The sequence below is a fragment of the Dama dama genome, chromosome 4, assembly GCF_033118175.1.
Source record: "Dama dama isolate Ldn47 chromosome 4, ASM3311817v1, whole genome shotgun sequence".
NCBI classification, from domain to species: domain Eukaryota; kingdom Metazoa; phylum Chordata; class Mammalia; order Artiodactyla; family Cervidae; genus Dama; species Dama dama.
Window position 1 is genome coordinate 54571922 of NC_083684.1, and position 18275 is coordinate 54590196.

Sequence of the window (18275 nt, forward strand, 5' to 3'; positions counted from 1 at the left end):
GGCCTCCAGCTGGAATTTGGTTGTGGTAGGCAGGGAGTGGCACTCTTGGTGGGTGGCCTGTGCAAGGACATGTGGAAGCCGGGATGAACTCTGTGTGTGGTGGTAAAGAGCCTAGCATAGACACCCCCTCCCCGTTGGTCCCTGCCTGCTTCCTGGACATGTGGAATCCAAAGTTCTCCTCTCTGAAAGAACAAAAAACGGTCTGAATGGGAGTAAGCTCAGTGGATTGGGGACAGTTGGGAGTGGGGGAGCTCTTTGACACTGAAAAAAAAAAAAAAACAACAACGAAAGGTGTATCTGGACTTCCCTGGTGGTACAGTGAATAATTCCCCTGCCAGTGCAGGAGACACAGGTTCAGTCCCTGGTCCAGGAAGATCCCACATGCCACAGAGCAACAAAAGCCCTGGGCCACAACGACTGAGCCCGTGCTCTAGAGCCTGGGAGCTGCAACTACTGAAGCCTCCACACATCCTAGAGTCCACGCTTCACACCAAGAGAAGCACCCTAATGAGAACCCCGTGCACAAATGCACCACAACTAGAGAAAGCCCACGAAGCAACGAAGGCCCAGCACAATCAAAATAAATATAGATTCAAAAGAAAAAAAGATTGTACCTGAGTCATTCTTCACCCATTTTTCACCCTCACCTGTTAGTTCGAGGGTCTCTAATGCTTCAGGGACCAGGTGAAATGGAAGCTGGTGCAGGATAATAAAGTCAAAGTACAAGGGTAAGGACACACAACCGGGGACACTCTACTTAAGGGCTGGATGGAACAAGAGGGAAATCTCCCCATAAAAAAAAAAAAAATTTTTTTTTTGGCCATTCTCTGCAGCTTGCCAGATCTTAGTTCCCCGACTAAGGATTGAACCTGGGCCCTCAGCAGTGAAAGCACAGAGTTCTACCCACTGGACCACCAAGGAATTCCCTCCTTATTTTAAATTAAAATATTTGTTATAACCACTCTGTGGATCTGCTCCATGAGAGACCAGTTTCGATCTTTCAGGTTCAGCTCAAGTTGTGTAAATGGGGAGCAGGGGCACCTTCTTGACCTGACCCCGCATGAGCTTCAGGAAGGGTCGCTTTCTCCCTGGTGCCATGTAGAGGATCATACAGATAGCGCCTGATCCACAGGAGTGCTGGCGGCAGTCACATGAGCCATCTGTCAGGTGCTTACAACCGCACCTGGCACCTGGCAAGTGCTCAGTGATTGTTATCATAACCCCGATCAGATGGTGAGCGCAGGTGGCCAGATCTTGTTCTTCACTCAGTCTCCCTCACCTGAGGCCAGACTCTTTCCCCTCCAGGGGGACAGTGAGAACACCTGGGACAGTGAGAAACCTAGGAGGGGGACCTTAGCTGGGAGGGGCTCAAAGCTCCAACAAAGGCAGTGATGGCCGCACAATTTTGTACTGAAACCCACTGAACTGTACACTTTATTTCTTTTATAATTTTATTTATTTTTGGCTGTGCTGAGTCTTCACCATTGCGCAGGTTTTTCTCTAGTGGCCGTGAGTGGAGGCTACTCTTCCTTGCGGTGTGCAGGCTTCTCATTGCAGCAGCTTTTCTTGTTGCCAAGCATGGGCTCTAGGCAAGACGGCTTCAGGGCTCAGTAGTTGTGGCACATGGGCTTAGTTGCTCTGAGGCATGTGGGATCTTCCCAGACCAGGGATTGAACCGGTGTCTCCTGCATTGGCACACAGATTCTTTACCACTGAGCCCCCAGGGAAGCCCTGAATTGTACACTTTAAATGGGTGAGTTGCATGGGATGCAGTTCAATAAAGCAGTTAAAAACAAAACTCCACAGAGGGAGTCAAGAAGTGACCTGTTAGTTGATACAGGGAACCTAGCCCAGACACTGACCTGTCATTCATTCATTCAACAAATATGTTCTATATAATACCTACTTTGTAAAAAGCGAGTGTTGAGAACACAAACTTTAGCCTAGCCCTAGGAGGTAGGAGCTAGGGAGGTTCCTTGGAGAAGTCATCTGAGCTAAGACCTGAACAATATCGGGAAATGAGCCAGACCAAGCAGTGCAGGGGGGTGTTCCAGGTGGAGGGAACAGCTTCTGCAAAGGCCTAAAGGTCACGAAGGCAATGTCTTTTAAATGTCCTCTCCCTTCTTTAAAAAAAAAAATTATTTATTTATTTATTGGCTGTGTTGGGTCTTCTCTGCTGCTCACAGGCCTTCTTTAGTTGCAGCAAGAGTGGGCTTCTCACTGCGGTGGCTTCTCTTGTTTCGGAGCACAGGCTCTAGGCACTGGGCTTCAGTAGCTGTGGCCCACGGGCTTAGTTGCCCTGAGACAGGTGGGATCTTCCTGGACCAGAGATCAAACCAGTGTCCCCTGCATTGCACAGCAGATTCTTAACCACTGGAGCACCAGAGAAGTCCCTCCCCTTTCTTCTGTATGTCCCTCCTTGTGTTGGACAGTGCTGGTTTGGACAATGCTGGTGACAATTTCAGTGCCCAAGCAATCCCTGGTCTCTGCCTTCACTGAGCTCCAGTCGGAGACAAAGACAGTGCATCGTCAGACGTGACCATTTGTACTGGGATGGGAGAGTCACAGGAGAGGGGTCAGGGCTGGGATAAGGAAGATTAGAGGCTGTAGGTTCCCAGGGGAGATGGCACCTGACCTGGTCTGAGAGGACATCAGGGAAGGCTTCCTGGAGGAAGAGATACAGTTCTGAACAGTCTCTGTTCAAAGATCCCTTTGAGACTCTGTTGAACACTCTGGACATTCACAGAAGAAAAAACACACAAACGCTGTGGGCAATTCCCAAATACTATCATTCCCTCAAGCGCCTGTGCCTAGGCAGCCCATAATTATCCGATGACCCCCTCACGACCGCCTTGCTATCTAAATGTCCCAAGAATGGGTCTAGGGGGTGGCCAGTAGTTCTGGAAAACTTTGAGATGAAATTTCAGCATCCTGGGTGTGGGGTGGGGTTTTGAGAGACCCAAATATCCCTCTCATCCACCGCCGAGACGGGAGGGTGTGCCGAACATCTACTTTTTTTCCTGCCTACATTCTCCACAGTAACCTCTAGCTCCGGCGCTGGGGGGCCCTTGGCACGTGCAGAGACCAGCGCGTTCTCCTCTGGAATGTCCAGAGGGAAATGGTCCAGACTGTCCCCACTCTCGCCAGACAAGCGCCGCCAGCGCCCCCTGACGGTCACCGAGCAAGCGCGTCCCAAGCTGCCCTCGCCCCCTAGTGGCCAATGCTTATTCAGAATGTACACAGTCATCAGCTAGCATCGACCGCTCCTTTTCAACCTTTGGTCTGCTGGCTAGAGTCATCCTCGTCGCCGTCGTCAATGTCGTTTCCTTCTTCATCACCACCATCATCATAGCTAATACATAAATAGTGCATCCTATGTACCTGGCGCTATATCACCTCATTTAATCTTCACATCAGCCCTGTGAAATGGGTTCTGTTACCTTCTCCGTTTTCCTCATTTGAAGCACAGAGAGATAAGGAAACTACTTACCCAAGATCACACAGCTACTAAGTGGCTGAGTCTGGGTTGAACCTAGGCAGCTTGTCTCCGAAGGCCACTTTTCTGAACTGTTCAAAAATAATCCTGAAGTAATAGGATGGTTGGGGATTGCTTCACATTAATTTCACAGAACAGCTGTGTGTCAGAGTGGAAAGGGCCTGGGTCCCGGAATCACCATGTTGCTAGCTTGGATTATTTAATCTGTGGCTATTCAGTGAGAATAAACTTCTTAGCTATGGTTTTCCCGGTAGTCATTACGAATGTGAGAGTTGGACCAAAAAGAAGGCTGAGTGCCAAAGAATTGATGCTTTCGAACTGTGGTGCTGAAGAAGACTCTTTAGAGTCCCTTGGACTGCAAGGAGATCAAACCAGTCAATCCTAAAAGCAATCAACCCCGAATATTCATTGGAAGGACTGATGATGAAGCTGAAACTTCATCATCATTTGGCCACCTGATGCAAAGAGCTGACTTATTGAAAAAGACCCTGATGCTGGAAAGATTGAGGGCAGGAGAAGAAGGAGATGACAGGATGAGATGGTTGGATAGCATAACCGACTCAATGGACATGAGTTTGAGCAAACTCAGGGAGATAGTGAAGGACAGGGAAGCTTGGCGTGCTGCAGTTCATGGGGTCACAAAGAATCGGACACAACTTAGCAACTGAAGAAGAACTTTTGTTGTTGTTTGAACAACAATTTTGAAGTCTCTTTGTTGTAGCGACTTCACTTTGATCCTAAAACTAGGGCACAGAATCACCTGAAGGGCTTGTTAAAAGGCAGAATCCTGGGTTCCACTCCCAGTAAGTCTGGAATAGGGACCTAGAATTTGGATTTCAAATAAGTTCCCAGGGGCTGCTGCTGATCTGGGGACCAGACTCCGAGAACCACTGCCCTCAGGAATACAGGTCCTTACCAGGTGTTTTGTATGCCTATTGATCATTCTCTCTCTTTGGGAGAATTACCTTTTTCACTCTGAGTCCATAAGGCTGACCCCACTGGAAGACCCCCGGCCTGGCCAATAAGTGAATCCCTCCCCTTAGCCTTTGCAATTGGTTCGGAAGTGGGCGTGGCCCTGAAGTCGGACCAATGAGAGTCAGTCCTGGGAGTATTGCGGGATTGTCGGGGAGGGGCCTCCTAGACTTGCTGTGCCGGAAGGGCACTGGCTTGGAGCGTTGGGGGCTTCCCTGAGGGAAAGCTAGTCTGGAAGTGAAGCCAACACAGGCGAAAGCAGGGCTGGGAGATGAATAGAAACACTGTTCCTGACATATGTGCCTCTGGGTCCAGTGAATCCCCAGAATGTTTCAGGAATTGGACATTTTCCTTCATATCCTACATCAAATCTATAAGCAAATTCTGTCAGGTCTACCCCTAAAAGATATTCCACCCTGTATTTTTTAACTGAAGTATGTGCATGCTTGCTAAGTCGCCTCAGTCGTGTCTGACTCTGCGACCCAATAGACTGTAGCCCTCCAGGTTCCTCTGTCCGTGACATTTTCCCAGGCAAGAACACTGGAGTGGGTTTCCATGCCCTTCTCCAGGGAATCTTCCCCACCCAGGGATTGAACCCGTTTCTCCTGCGTTTCCTGCGTTCCAGGCAGATTCTTTACCGCTGAGCCACCCGGGAAGCCCCTAATTGAAATATAGTTATGTATACAGTATTATATGTTACAGGTGTACAATAGTGATTCAAAATTTTTAAAGGTTATACTTCATTTATCATTATTATAAAATATTGATTGCATTCCCTGTGTTGTACAATATATCTTCCTGTCCTGTACTGGATGAAAAGTTAGGTTCTTGATATAAATTAGAACATTATTGGGTCAATGACAAAATTGGAATACAAATAGTAGAGTAGGAAACTTTTGCATATTAATGTTAAATTTATGAAAGTTAGTCATTGTACTGTGGTTATGTAAGAGAATATTGATATTCTTAGGAAATGCACACTAAATTATTTAGGAGTGAAAGGCCATGGTGTATCTTAACTTCAAATTATACAACTCCCCCCTCCCCACACACACACAGAGCAAATGTTAAAGAGGGTAAAAATGGGGTTTCCCTGGTGGTTTAGTGGTAAAGAATCCACCTGCCAATGCAGGAGACCCAGTTCCAACGATCCCTGGTTGGAGAAGATTGCATATTCCCTGGAGCAACTAAGCCCGTGCACCACAGCTACTGACCCTGTGGTCTAGAGCAAGGGGACTGAAACTACTGAGCTCATATGCCACAAGTACTCAAGCCTGCTGCCCCAGACCCGGTGCTCTGCACCAAGAGAAGCCACACAATGCAACGAAGAGCAGCCTCTGCTCACTACAACTAGAGAAAAGCCCATGCAGCAACGAAGACCTAGTGCAGCTGAAAAATACATAAATACAATTATTTTTAAAAGAGAGTAAAAATATTAACAAGAGGTGAACCTGAGTAAAAAGTATATGAATGTTCTTTATACTATTCTTAGTCTGGCAACTTTTTTTTTGGTAAATGTGAATTTATCTCAAAAAAAAAAAAGTTAAAAACATGTTTTGAGAAATGAGAGATCTAAAATTCTGGACAACAATATCAGTTGTTGGGGAGATTAAAGATAAAATGCTTTATGTTCCAGGTAGTATTTGATCTGAAGATTAAACTTTTAATTAAACTTCAGATCTGATTTTCTTTACAGTGTGTATGGTAAAGTTTCAAGGATTACTGCTAAAAGGATAGAAGTGGTACCTAGATTCCAAATTAGTAGAGGGAAAAGGAAGAGTAAGAAAATATGACATAGCAAACAAAAAGCACAATCACTTCAAAGAAGTCTTAATAAGAGCAAGGGTGGCAGGAAGCATAGGAAAAAAATGAGGACAGTAAAATCACAAAGTAATGGGATGTCCCTGGTGATCCAGTGGTTGAGACTCTGAGCTCCCAATGCAAGGGGCACCGGTTTAATCCCTGGTTAGGGAACTAGATCCCACTAAGACCTGACTTGGGCTTCCCAGGTGGTGCTAGTGGTAATGAATCTGCCTGCCATTGCAGGAGATTCAGAAGATGCGGTTTCAGTCCCTGGGTCTGGAAGATCCCCTAGAGTAGGAAATAGCAACCCATTCCAGTATTCTTGCCTGGAAAATTCCATGGACAGAGGAGTGTGGTGGGCTACAGCCCAAGGGGTTGTGAAGAGTTGGACATGACTGAGCGACTGAGCGCGCGCGCGCACACACACACACACACACACACACACACACACACACACACACACACACGACCTGGCACAGCTAAATAAATAAATATTTTTTAAAAAACCACAAAGATGGTAGGAGTGAATGAAATACATCACTAATCACACAGAGAAAAAGTGTATTCTGGGTCTAAACACTTCTGGTTTACTTCACTGCTTCCACCTGTGTCCCACCCTCCTACCCAGACTTCCTGCTCCCACCCCTGCCCCTGAGTCCCTTTCTCAAGCAGCTAGAGCAGGGGTCCCCAACCTCTAGGATCTAATGCCTGATGATCTGAGGCGGAGCTGATGTAATAATAATAATAGAAATAAAGTGCACAATGTAAGGTGCGCAATGTAAAATGTGATGTGCTTGAATCATCCTGAAACCATCCCCACCCCATCCCTGGTAAAAATCGTCTTCCATGAAACCGGTCCCTGGTGCCAAAAAGGTTGGGGACCGCTGAGCTAGAAGGACTCTATAAACACCCAAGTCAGATGCATCCCTCCCCTGCTCTATCTCACTCGTAAAAGCTGGGGCCCCCACTGCAGCCCACAGGACGCTGCTTCTGGTTTTAGAAGGACCATAGGACCATCTGCTTCTGGTTCCATTCCACACCTCCTTCCCCTCCCTGCTTATTCTTCTCCAGGCAAATGGATCTCCTTGTTTCTGTCTCTAAGAAACCAGATGTGTTCTCACCTCAGGACCTTTGCACTGGCTGTTCCTTCTGCCTCGAGGACTCTTTCCACTTGGCTCACTCCCTCACCAACAGAGACCAGATAAATGAACTGGGTACAGCCACACAGCAGGATCCACCAGAATAACCTATAACTACACATGATTACAAGAATGAGTCCCACATTGTGTTGAGTGGGAAAAGCCAGACCTTTGAGATAATACATTTTCTGATTCCATTTACATCAACTTCAACACAGGAAAAACCAGTCCACGTTGTGAAGTCAGAATGAGGGTGACTCTGATGGGAGGGCAGATGGGCTGAAAAGAGCCCACCTTGGTTGGAGAGCTGGTGACAGTAGTGTGTTCAGTTGGTGAAAATTCACTCTACTGAGTGAGCACTGATGGTCTGTCCGGCGTTGCATGTGCGACGACTTCAATAAACAACGTCAAGAAACGAAACAAAAGAACACAAAATGCAATGAACCCTCTATGTTCCCACCACTCGGCTTAAGAAACGTTTCCAGCCCTCAGGGCCCTGCTCTCCCTACACAATATGCTTTTGTAGCCACACACCCAGCCCCTCCGCCCCAGTTACTTTCCCCAGTTTACTAAGCACATCTCCCCACTCTGGCAGCTAGCGGGGAGGGAGTGTATTGGGGAGGTCTTGGGGGTGGGGGAAGGGAAGAGGGATGGGATTTCCGGGTCCCATCCAGGCGGCTGGAAGTTAATGCTCCTGAGATGCCCTTGCCCTGAGTACTGATGGGGGGACACTTTGCAGGGGGCCCCCCAAGTGCTCAGGGCCAGTGTCTGGGTGGTGGGACTCAGCACTGACCCTTCCTGCTAAGTAGTCACTGGAAATGCAACCTCCTTGTTTGCACACTCTCTCTCGATCTCTTTCTGTGTCTCTTTCTCTCTCTGTCTCCCTCCCTGTCTCCCTTCCTCCTTCACAATTTCTCTCTCCTCAAGAAGAAAAAAACTCACAACTATTTACACAAACTTTTATTACATCAGACTGTAACCAAAGGAACCACATTCCAACTCTAAATCTTTCAATAAACTTTGAATAAATAGCAGGGCTTTTTATTTTCTTTTTTGTACTGTAAAGTTTATTTTTAAATTCTGTTTTACTGGCACGATTTTATATAGATGAGGTTCAAGAATAGTTCAGCCTTCATATTTCTTTTCTGGCCATTAATATTATTCATTTCATTTCCCAATTATTATGGGAAATTATCTTGTATAGCGAATGGAAGTGCTTGGCCGGTCTCTGTGATAGCCAAGCAGCATGCCAGAGGGTGTGGTGACATTTAGGAAGTGGGGGGCTGGGAGTGGGGTGCTGAGGGGGCCCAGATGACTTAAGGGAAGACAGGAGGTCAGGCAGGGACCCCAGGTGGGACAGGCCTTGGGGACTCTGGGCTGGAGGAGGCGATGAATCCCAGTTGCATTGAAAGTAGGAATCACAGAACACAATGTCATGTCGGTTACAACGGGGGAGAGAGTAAAAGGAGGGCATGGCCGCTCTGTGCCGACCGGGTCCCCACACCAGGAGATGGCTCAACCTTCAGGGCTGTGAATAAAGAAGGAAGGGCAGGTCAGACTAACTGCTGCCATCATTGAGTGCTTCCTTATAATTGTAAGGAAGGGCGCCCTTCCTTACAACCTGGGTCCTCACAGCGCCCATCTTACAGATGAGAAAACTGAGGCTCCAAGAGAGGAAGACCCCAAGCTGCGGAGCAGGACTTGAGCTCTGGTCTCCTACTTAATCTTGTGCTTTGAAATCTTAACTTCAGGGCTTCATCCACCTCCGATTACTGCTTTTTCTCCATTAGGGGGAAAAAAAAATACAGAAACAAACATGTAATCAAACAAACATGTTTGATTACAAAGCCTGAGGGAATTTTTAGAGTGACAGAACTGCCATGAATCCTGCTTGCGGTGGTGGTTATACAATTCTATGCATTTGTCAAAATGGAATACACACAGATACCTAGCCATTGATGACTTACATTGTTTGTAAACAAGAATACTTTTAAAAGTGAATGTACTTTGTCTGGATCCCAATTCAAACAGAACAACTGTAAAACGATGTTTTGGGAACAGTGGGGGAAAACTTGAATAAGGAATAATTAGGAGATGACAGGTCCTTCTCCGTCGCCTCTGTGGTAAAGAATTCACCTGTGATGCAGGAGCCACAGGAGAAGGAGGTTTGATCCCTGGGTGAGGAAGATCCCTTAGAGGAGGGCATGGCAACGTATTCCAGTATTCTTGCCTGGAGAATCCTATAGACAGAAAAACCTGGAGGGCTACAGTCCATAGGGTCACAAAGAGTCGGACACCCCTGAAGCGACTTAGCACGCACAAGGGGTGATATTTTAAATTTTGTTAGCTCTGATAAGGCATTGTAGTTATATAAAAATATGCACCCCTTCTTTATTTTGAGGTTTATTGTTGTAATTAAGAGCGAGCATGTCCATCACTTGTATTTTTTTTTAATGGTCTCAAATAGAGGGGAAAGAAGATGAAATGGCAAAATGTTGATATTTCTTGAAATTGGTTGATGGGCCTATGCGGCTTTATTGTCTCTCTGCTTTTGGTATCTGTTTGGAAATGTTCACGACCTAAGTTAAAATTTTTGAAAATTAAATTAAAAAGAAGAGTTCATTGTTGGTTAAGCACAATTTGGAAAATAGAGAAAACTAGAAAAAGACACTACTTCCCTAATCCCACATCACTATTGTAATTAAGATTTTGATGTATTTCCTTTCAGCGTTTTCTATTTTATTCAGGCTTTAAAAGTGGTGTGTGTGTGTTTTACATAACTGTGTGAGCAAACTGTTTATACAGTCCTGCTTTTTCCCTTCTTAAAACGTAAGCTGTTCCCTTGTTAAAACATCTTTGTGTAAACACAATCTCTAATGTTTGTATGGTGTTTACTCAACGGGGCAGTGTTGCCAGACATTGAAGCTGTTTCCAATTTCCTCCCATTATAAATAATGCCTCGATGCACATCCTTGTGCGTCCCAGAGGTGGAATTGCTGGGCCAAAGGGTGCGGATCCCTTGGCAAAATCTCCATAGTGTTTCTGCCTGACCCGAAGCTGAAATGACCTCATACGGTTAAAGTGAGATTTCACTGCTATTTGTTATTTCCTAAAAGTTTGATTCATGACTCGAGTTCATAAGAGGGTGTGTTATTTTTCCCCCCAGTTGCAGGAAACAGAAATCCATTCACACCAGCTCATGTCAGAAGAGGGTTGTGTCAGCCAGCAAGTAAAGCTAATATTCAGTGTTGTTGGCCTGAAACAATAAGCCAGGTATTTTACCAGCAAAATTGGGTTTGCTTGGGAACAGGAAATTATAATTTGGGAAACACAGTCCACAGCAACGAACAAGCAAGTGGCGAGAACAAAGGAGAAGAGCATTCTTTTATAGAGGGGCGGAGCTCTTGGAGGAAGTCCATTGGAGGAAACTTGGGAGCTTGAAGTTTAGCGGCTTTTCATTGGCTGAGTTGTAACTTTCTCTCACTGGCCACGGAGTTGCCAGGCAAGAAGAAACTCTTCCTTCCTCCTACTGGGTAGTAAAGCAGTAACCTTCTTCCTAGTAGAAAGTTACATCTCTTCCTGTTAAGTCTATAATTGCCCCAGAGAGGCGGAGCATAACAGCTCCCCCTTCTGGCCTCTCCACTTCATACTTTTAATTAATAAATATTATTTTTGGCAGCACAGGATCTTTGTTGCTTTTTGCAGGCTTTCTGTAGTTGCGGCAAGTGGAGGGCTACTCTTCCTTGCCCAACATATTCTCTCAGGCTTCAGTAGGTGTGGCTCACGGGGCTTAGCTGTTCTGCAGCATGTGGAGGCTTCTCAGACCAGGGATGGAACCCTGTCTTCATTTTAAGTGAGGCTTCTGTTTACTAATTTTCACAGCTTGGACAAGCTATCCTGCTATGTTGACTGTTGAGATGCTAGATTATTTCTGTATTGGTTGGTAAATCGTGCTGCCTCAAGACCTGCACATTTCCCCTACTATGACCACTCCAACTTCCCCCACTTCCCAGACCTCCCACAATGCAGGGGGTAAAAAGAACCTTACGATGAGGCACAACATTGAAGCATTCTGATCGCTCAGTGCCCAAATTACTGGTTGTTAAATATTTTGATTAATCTTGGATACTAGAACAGAAAAGCTGACTCAGATGGCTTAAAGGGTACAGGAGATTTGTAAGTCGAAATTCCACACTTGCCTGACTTGAGCTAAAATTGACACGTGTTCAGCAGTGTCACCAAGGACCCTATATCTTTTCACCCCTCTACCCCACCTTTTCCAGGGGCATCTCCTAAGAGAGCCCCCAGCAGCCTTTGGACCACAGGGACCCTCATTCATATCCACCAGCTAAAGGGAAGCACCTTTATCTCAGGTTCCCCCACACGCAAAGTAATAAGACTGGCTCTGATTGGCCAGCTGAGGTCACATGCTGTGCCAGAGCCAATCACTGTGGCCTGGGGTGGACCCAAATGCCCAGATTGGCTGAGCCAAGTCACCTGTTCCTCAAAGGTAACACCCTTCATTTGAAGCTGCAACAGAGGTTCAAATTCCATCTGTATCCATCTTTATCCGATTCCCCACTGTCCTCTCTGCTCAGTTTCCGGTAAAACAGAGATAATAATTACACTCACTTTCTAGGATTGCTGTAAGGATTAAATGAGTTCATTAATGCTGAGCACTTAGAATGGTGCTCATAGACAGAAAGCGCTTAAATGCTAGCTGCTATTACTGTCATTACGTGATTATTTTCAGCGTTCCAGACTGCCATTCTCTGCAAGTTTCTTAATTTTGTACTCCACCCTCTTTCTTGTTACTATTGCTGGGTAACAGATCCCTCCAAAACATGGTTGGCTTAAAGCAACAATCAGCCTTTTATCTCTCACCATGTCTGTGATCAGATTTTTGGGAAGGGTCCAGCCGGGCAGTTCTGCCGTGGGATCCCATATGGATGTAAATAGTTAGTGGCTGAAGTTGGGACGGTGACAAAGCCGGAGGTGGGTGGGCAGCTCTCTCTTTCGTTGTAGTCTCAGGGCTTCTCCAAGTGGTCTCTCCACGTGGGCTGGTTTGGGCTTCCTCAAATCATGAATGGCCTCCAGCAGTCAGACTTCCCGCATGGCAGCTCCGGTCTTCAAGTGTCAGTGTCTCACCCAGGAGGCCGAAACAGCCTCATCTCTTCCGATCTAGCTTCGGAGACCAAGCGGCATCACTTCCAGCACGTGCTTGTGGTTACAAGCAACTCACAAACCTCAGGTTCAAACAGAGGGCAGGCAAACCCCGCTTCTCAATGGGAAGAGTGTCAAGGTTCTAGAAAAATCTGCGGGATGGGAAACGTCATTGCAGCCCTCTTTGGAAATTACAGTCTGGCTTCTTTTAGCACTAATTTAAGTCCCACCTTGGTACAATCAGTGCCCAAGGTGGGTCACATTCTCCCAACCCCAATTCTAAATGGAAATAGTTTATTGAGAAATCTCAATTCCTCGGCATCAAAAACACTATCATTTCCTTTTGTTTTTTAGTGACTGCCTCCACCTTTGCTCTGTTAATTTACTTTTTCCTGCCAGAGAAAGGCTAAGGGTGGCTCAGATGGTAAAGAATTTGCCCGTAATACAGGAGACCTGGATAAATCCTTGGACTGGGAAGATCTCCTGGAGAAGAAAATGGCAACCCACTCCAGTATTCTTGCCTGGGAGAATTCCATGGACAGAGGAGCCTGGTGGGCTACAGAGCATGGGGTCACAAAGAGTCGGACATGACTTAGTGACTAACTCAAAGGTTATAGGGAACCTTAAAGACAATGTCACCAGATTCTCTGATGTTTCCCATATTTTCTTTCTGCTTTTGGCTGGGCTGGGTCCTTGCTGTGGCGTTTGGCTTCTTCATTGCAGCATGAAGGGTTCCTCTAGTTCGGTGTGTGGGCTTCCCTTGTTGTGGGAGTGCGGGCTTCAGGAGTTTCAGGGCTCAGACTCTCTGGGTCTGGCCACTGGGTTAAGTTTCCCTGGGTCATGTGGGATCTTAGTTCACTGACCAGGGATCAAACCCATGTCCTCTCCATTGGAAGGCAGATTCTTAACCACTGGAGCACCAGGGAAGTCCCTGTTTCTCTCATTTTCATTCATTTTAAAACACAGTCTTGAACACTAGATTATTTTATGAAATGATTGCTCCCATTTTTTAGGTGTAATAGTAGCATGGTTCTATCAACCTTTACTTTTACTCTCTAAGAGAATGGCCTCATTCTTAGAGGATACGGGCTGAAGTATTTAGCAGCCAAGCCTCGGTGTGGTTCAGCAAATGTTCACATACGTGTGAGCACGTGTGGCTATAGAGAGAAAGAAGGCGAACAGCATGAAATGTTAACAACTGCTTATTCTTGGGTTTCCCAGGTGGAGCCAGTGGTAAAGAACCTGCCTGCTGATGCGGGAGATGTAAGAGATGGGAGTTCCATCCCTGGGTTGGGGAGATCCCCTGGAGAAGGAAATGGCAACCCACACCGGTACTCTTGCCTGGAGAATCCCACGGACAGAGGAGCCTGGTGGGCTACAGTCCATCCGGTCACCAAGAGTCAGACCAGCTGAATCAGCACGCGTACCTGCTAAGGCAAAGGGTATGCTGGAGTTTGTTGTACCGTTCTCTCAACTCTTCCATAGACTTTGTTTTTCCTAATAAGTATTTGAGGGGAAGAAAACTTCAGCTGAAACCAGATTCAAATTTCACAGGTGAGGGAAGTTCCAGCTTCTCCCGAGGACTCTACCCTTTCATTTCCCTCCAAAGAGGATGACACTTCCTTTCCCTCTTCCATTGTTTTCTGGGGGAGATGACAGAGGTTAGGCTAACCCTGTGTCGAGTTTTCAGGGTAGGTGGCTGGTTCCTGTTGTGGTGATCTTGAACTGAGGCAGTGGGGTAGTTGGCTGCTTTTGTTCCCATCTTTGGACCTAGTACCAATTCTGGAGGTCCTGGGAAAAGTTCAATTTAACATCCTCTGACAGAAGCCTAAAGGCAGAGACTCGACGTGGCTTTCAACAACTGATGGCTGTGATTCTCACCCAGGGGCAGTGCCTGGGGGCCTTTTCAAAATGTGTGGGATATTTGGTGATTGTCACAATGACTTGGGAAAGAGTTGCTAAGGGCAGCTGTTCTGGATTTTGTAAAAAACTTTTTATTTTGTATTGGGTCAATCAGGGGCTTCCCTGGTGGCTCAGTGGTAAAGAATCTGCCTGCATTGCAGGGGCCACTGGAGACATGGGTTTGATTCCTGGGTAGGGAAGATCCCCTGGAGGAGGGCATGGCAACCCACTCCAGTATTCTTGCCTGGAGAATCCCGTAGGCAGAGGAGCCTGGCGGGCTACAGTCCATAGGGTTGCAAAGAGTTGGACATGACTGAAGCGACTTATTCCAAAGGACTGATTCCAAAAAGGAAAAGGAGTATGTCAAGGCTGTATATTGTCACCCTGCTTATTAACTCATATGCAGAGTACATCATGAGAAACGCTGGGCTGGAAGAAGCACAAGCTGGAATCAAGACTGCTGGGAGAAATATCAATAACCTCAGATATGCGCATGGCACCACCCTTATGGCAGAAAGTGAAGAAGAACTAAAGAGCCTCTTGATGAAAGTGAAAGAGGAGAGTGAAAAAGTTGGCTTAAAGCTCAACAGTCAGAAAACTAAGATCATGGCATCCGGTCCCATCACTTCATGGCAAATAGATGGGGAAACGATGGAAACAATGGCTGACTTTATTTTTTGGGGTTCCAAAATCACTGCAGATGGTGACTGCAACCATGAAATTAAAGGACACTTACTCCTTGGAAGGAAAGTTATGACCAACCTAGACAGCATATTAAAAAGCAGAGACATTACTTTGTCCGTCTAGTTAAGGCTATGGTTTTTCCAGTAGTCATGTATGGATGTGAGAGTTGAACTATAAAGAAAGCTGAGCGCCAAAGAATTGGTGCTTTTGAACTGTAGTGTTGGAGAAGACTCTTGAGAGTCCCTTGGACTGCAAGGAGATCCAGCCAGTCCATCCTAAAGGAGATCAGTCCTGGGTGTTCATTGGAAAGACTGATGTTGAAGCTGAAACTCCAATACTTTGGCCACCTGATGTGAAGAGCTGACTCATTTGAAAAGACCCTGGTGCTGGGAAAGATTGAGTGCAGGAGGAGAAGGGGACGACAGAGGATGAGATGGTTTGATGGCATCACTGATTCAATGGACATGAGTTTGGGTAAACTCCGGGAGTTGGTGATGGACAGGGAAGCCTGGCGTGCTGTGGTCCATGGGGTCGCAGAGAGTTGGACACGACTGAGCGACTGAACTGAACTCAAAGTGACTTAGTATGCACGCATGCATAGCCAATTAACAATGTTGTGAGTTTCAGGTGAACAGAGAAGAGACTCTACCATACTTATACATGTATCCATTCTCCCCCAAACTCCCCTCCCATCCAGGCAGCCATGTAACATTGAGCAGAGTTCCATGTGCTATACAATAGGTCTTTATTGGTTATCCATTTTAAATGAAGCATCGTATACATGTCCATTCCAAACTCCCTAACTATTCCTTCCTCCCATCTTTCCCTGTTCTGGAATTTTGATGTCAAAGCCCCTTTTACACTCTTAAAAGTGTTGAGGACCCCAAAGAGCTTTTATTTATATGGGCTAGGATGTCCCTGACAGTCCAGTGGTTAAGACTCTGTGCTTACAATGCAAGGGGCGAGAGTTTTGATCCCTGGTCAGAGAACCAGATCCCACATGCCACATGGCTCTGCCAAAAGAGCTATAACTGTTGATATTTACTATTGTGAATGTCAAGTCACTGTATTAGAACTCAGAACTGATACTTTGAATATATAGGAATCCACAAGCACATATTCCGTTAGTTGGCAGAGCAATGACATCATCACATGTCCCGGAGCGTCTGAAAAACTCCACTGTACACTCAAGAGAAAAAAGACAGTGGGCTGGCCAAAAAACATCCTGGCATTATTACCAAAATAATGTTAACTTTGTGGACAAAAGGTCTGGGGAGCTCCCAGGGTACCCTGGACCAAACTTTGAGACCTATTCTAAAGGCATTTATAAACCTGGGATGGTTAGGTATGCCAAATGGACTGCAAAGTACAGGACAATTCAGCCCCAAATGTCCAAAGCACCCCTTTGGATGGATTGCTATCCCTTTCATCCAGTTATCTGTGACTTGAAGGGGGTCTCTTGCATATAAACAGTGTTGGTGGAGTGTTTATACATTGTTCCCTCAGATACAGGCTTGACTCCTTCATTTCAGTCAGGTCCCTGATCAAATGTTTTCTTCTTAGAGAGGTGCTCCCTGATCACTCTTAAAACTGAACCCCTGGGGGGACTTTTCTGGTGCTCCAGTGGTTAAGACTCCATGCTTCCAATGCAGGGGGTTCTGGTTCAATCCCTGGTCAGGGAACTAGATCCCACATGTCATGCAGAGGGGCCAATAAATAAGTAAAACTGAACCACTGGAAATTCCGTGGCAATCAGTCCAGTGTTTAGGACTCTGTACTTCCACTGCATGGGACCCAGGTTCTATCCCTGCTCAGGGAACTAAGATCCCACAAGCCTTGTGGTGGGTCAAAAAAAAAATAAAAAATCGCTACGTCCTCCCCTGGTTTATTGTCTTCACAATACTTTTCATCACCAGCCATTATATCACATATATACTTATTTTTAAAATCCTCTCATTAGAATATCAGCACCAGCAAAACAAGGTTTTTCCTCCCCCCCACCCCCAGTGCTATATCCCCAGGGTCTAGAACAGTAGCTGGCACAAGTGTTCAATTCATATTTTTGAAGGAAGAAATGAGGGACCAGACCTATTTTCCCATTAGCCATGGGACCCAACAAGACTCTGACGTCCCTGAGGGCAGAGCCTGTGTGTGTCATTAAGTATCCTCAACACTCAATACCTAATAGAAGCAAGCATTTCGAAAATGCTTGTAAAATGAAGAGAAGAATACATAATGATGGGAAGTAATCAGTGGTTGCCTGGGGCTGAGGCTGGGAACCAGAATGGGAATGGACTGAAAGAGGGCACGAGAGGAGAGATCCTTTTTGGCTGACAGAAATGTTCTAAAATTGGATTGTGGCGATGGCTGTATAACTCTGTAGAACACAATCACCACCCACTTAAAACAGGTGGATTTTATGATCTGTAGATTACACGTCACCAACACTAAGCACCGTCTGTGTGAGGGAGCAAATGAATGGGCACCCTAGGAGGTGCAGGGCGTCTGAGCCTTTCGCTGTACTGCCCTGGACGATGCTGGGGACACGGTGCTGGGTGCTGACCAAGACCACCCAGAGCTCGGGGCCGGGAGGTGGGAGACAGGCACAGGGGTCAGGGCAGGGATGGGGGAAGCCTAAGTGACTGCAGGAGATTCAGATGAGAATTCAGAGACGACTTCCTGGCGGAATGAACGACTGAGCCAGACCCTAAAGGATCATGTTGTCCGTGACCGTGACACTAGTTTTTTGGGTTTTGCTGTTTTCCTTAAACACTTTTCCTATTAAAACCTTAGCACGTGTCGGGCGGGTCTCTCCACTAATCCGGCCCTTCCGCGAATTCCGCAGGACAGGGCCACAAGGGGGCGCTGTTCTACTGCGCTCTGGGAGAATCTACCGTGATCGCCTTGGCCTTGCAGGAGTCGGAGACCCGAGCGGCGCGTTCAGGGCGGAGCGGGGAGATGGGGGTTGTGTGTCGGGGGAAAGGTTTCCGAAGGGCGACGCGTGTCCCCTTCGTAGGGTGGCGGAAGCAGCCCCGGGGAGCCGCTGATCGTCAGCGGAGCAGAGGGCCGCTCTCGGTCCTGCGCCGGAGCCCGCGGCGCAGCGAGCGGCTTTCGGA

At 46.7% G+C, this 18275-nt stretch overlaps 1 protein-coding gene across 1 annotated transcript in view; it reads left to right on the plus strand.

The window, feature by feature from the left end:
* ZNF780A (zinc finger protein 780A) overlaps positions 1–15282 on the plus strand; it is a 428674-nt gene extending 413392 nt beyond the window's left edge. Inside the window, exon 6 of the mRNA XM_061139329.1 lies at positions 14882–15282. Coding sequence (XP_060995312.1) covers positions 14882–15282 — 401 coding nt within the window. The remainder of the gene's footprint in view (positions 1–14881) is intronic.
* The last annotated feature ends 2993 nt before the right edge of the window (positions 15283–18275 follow it).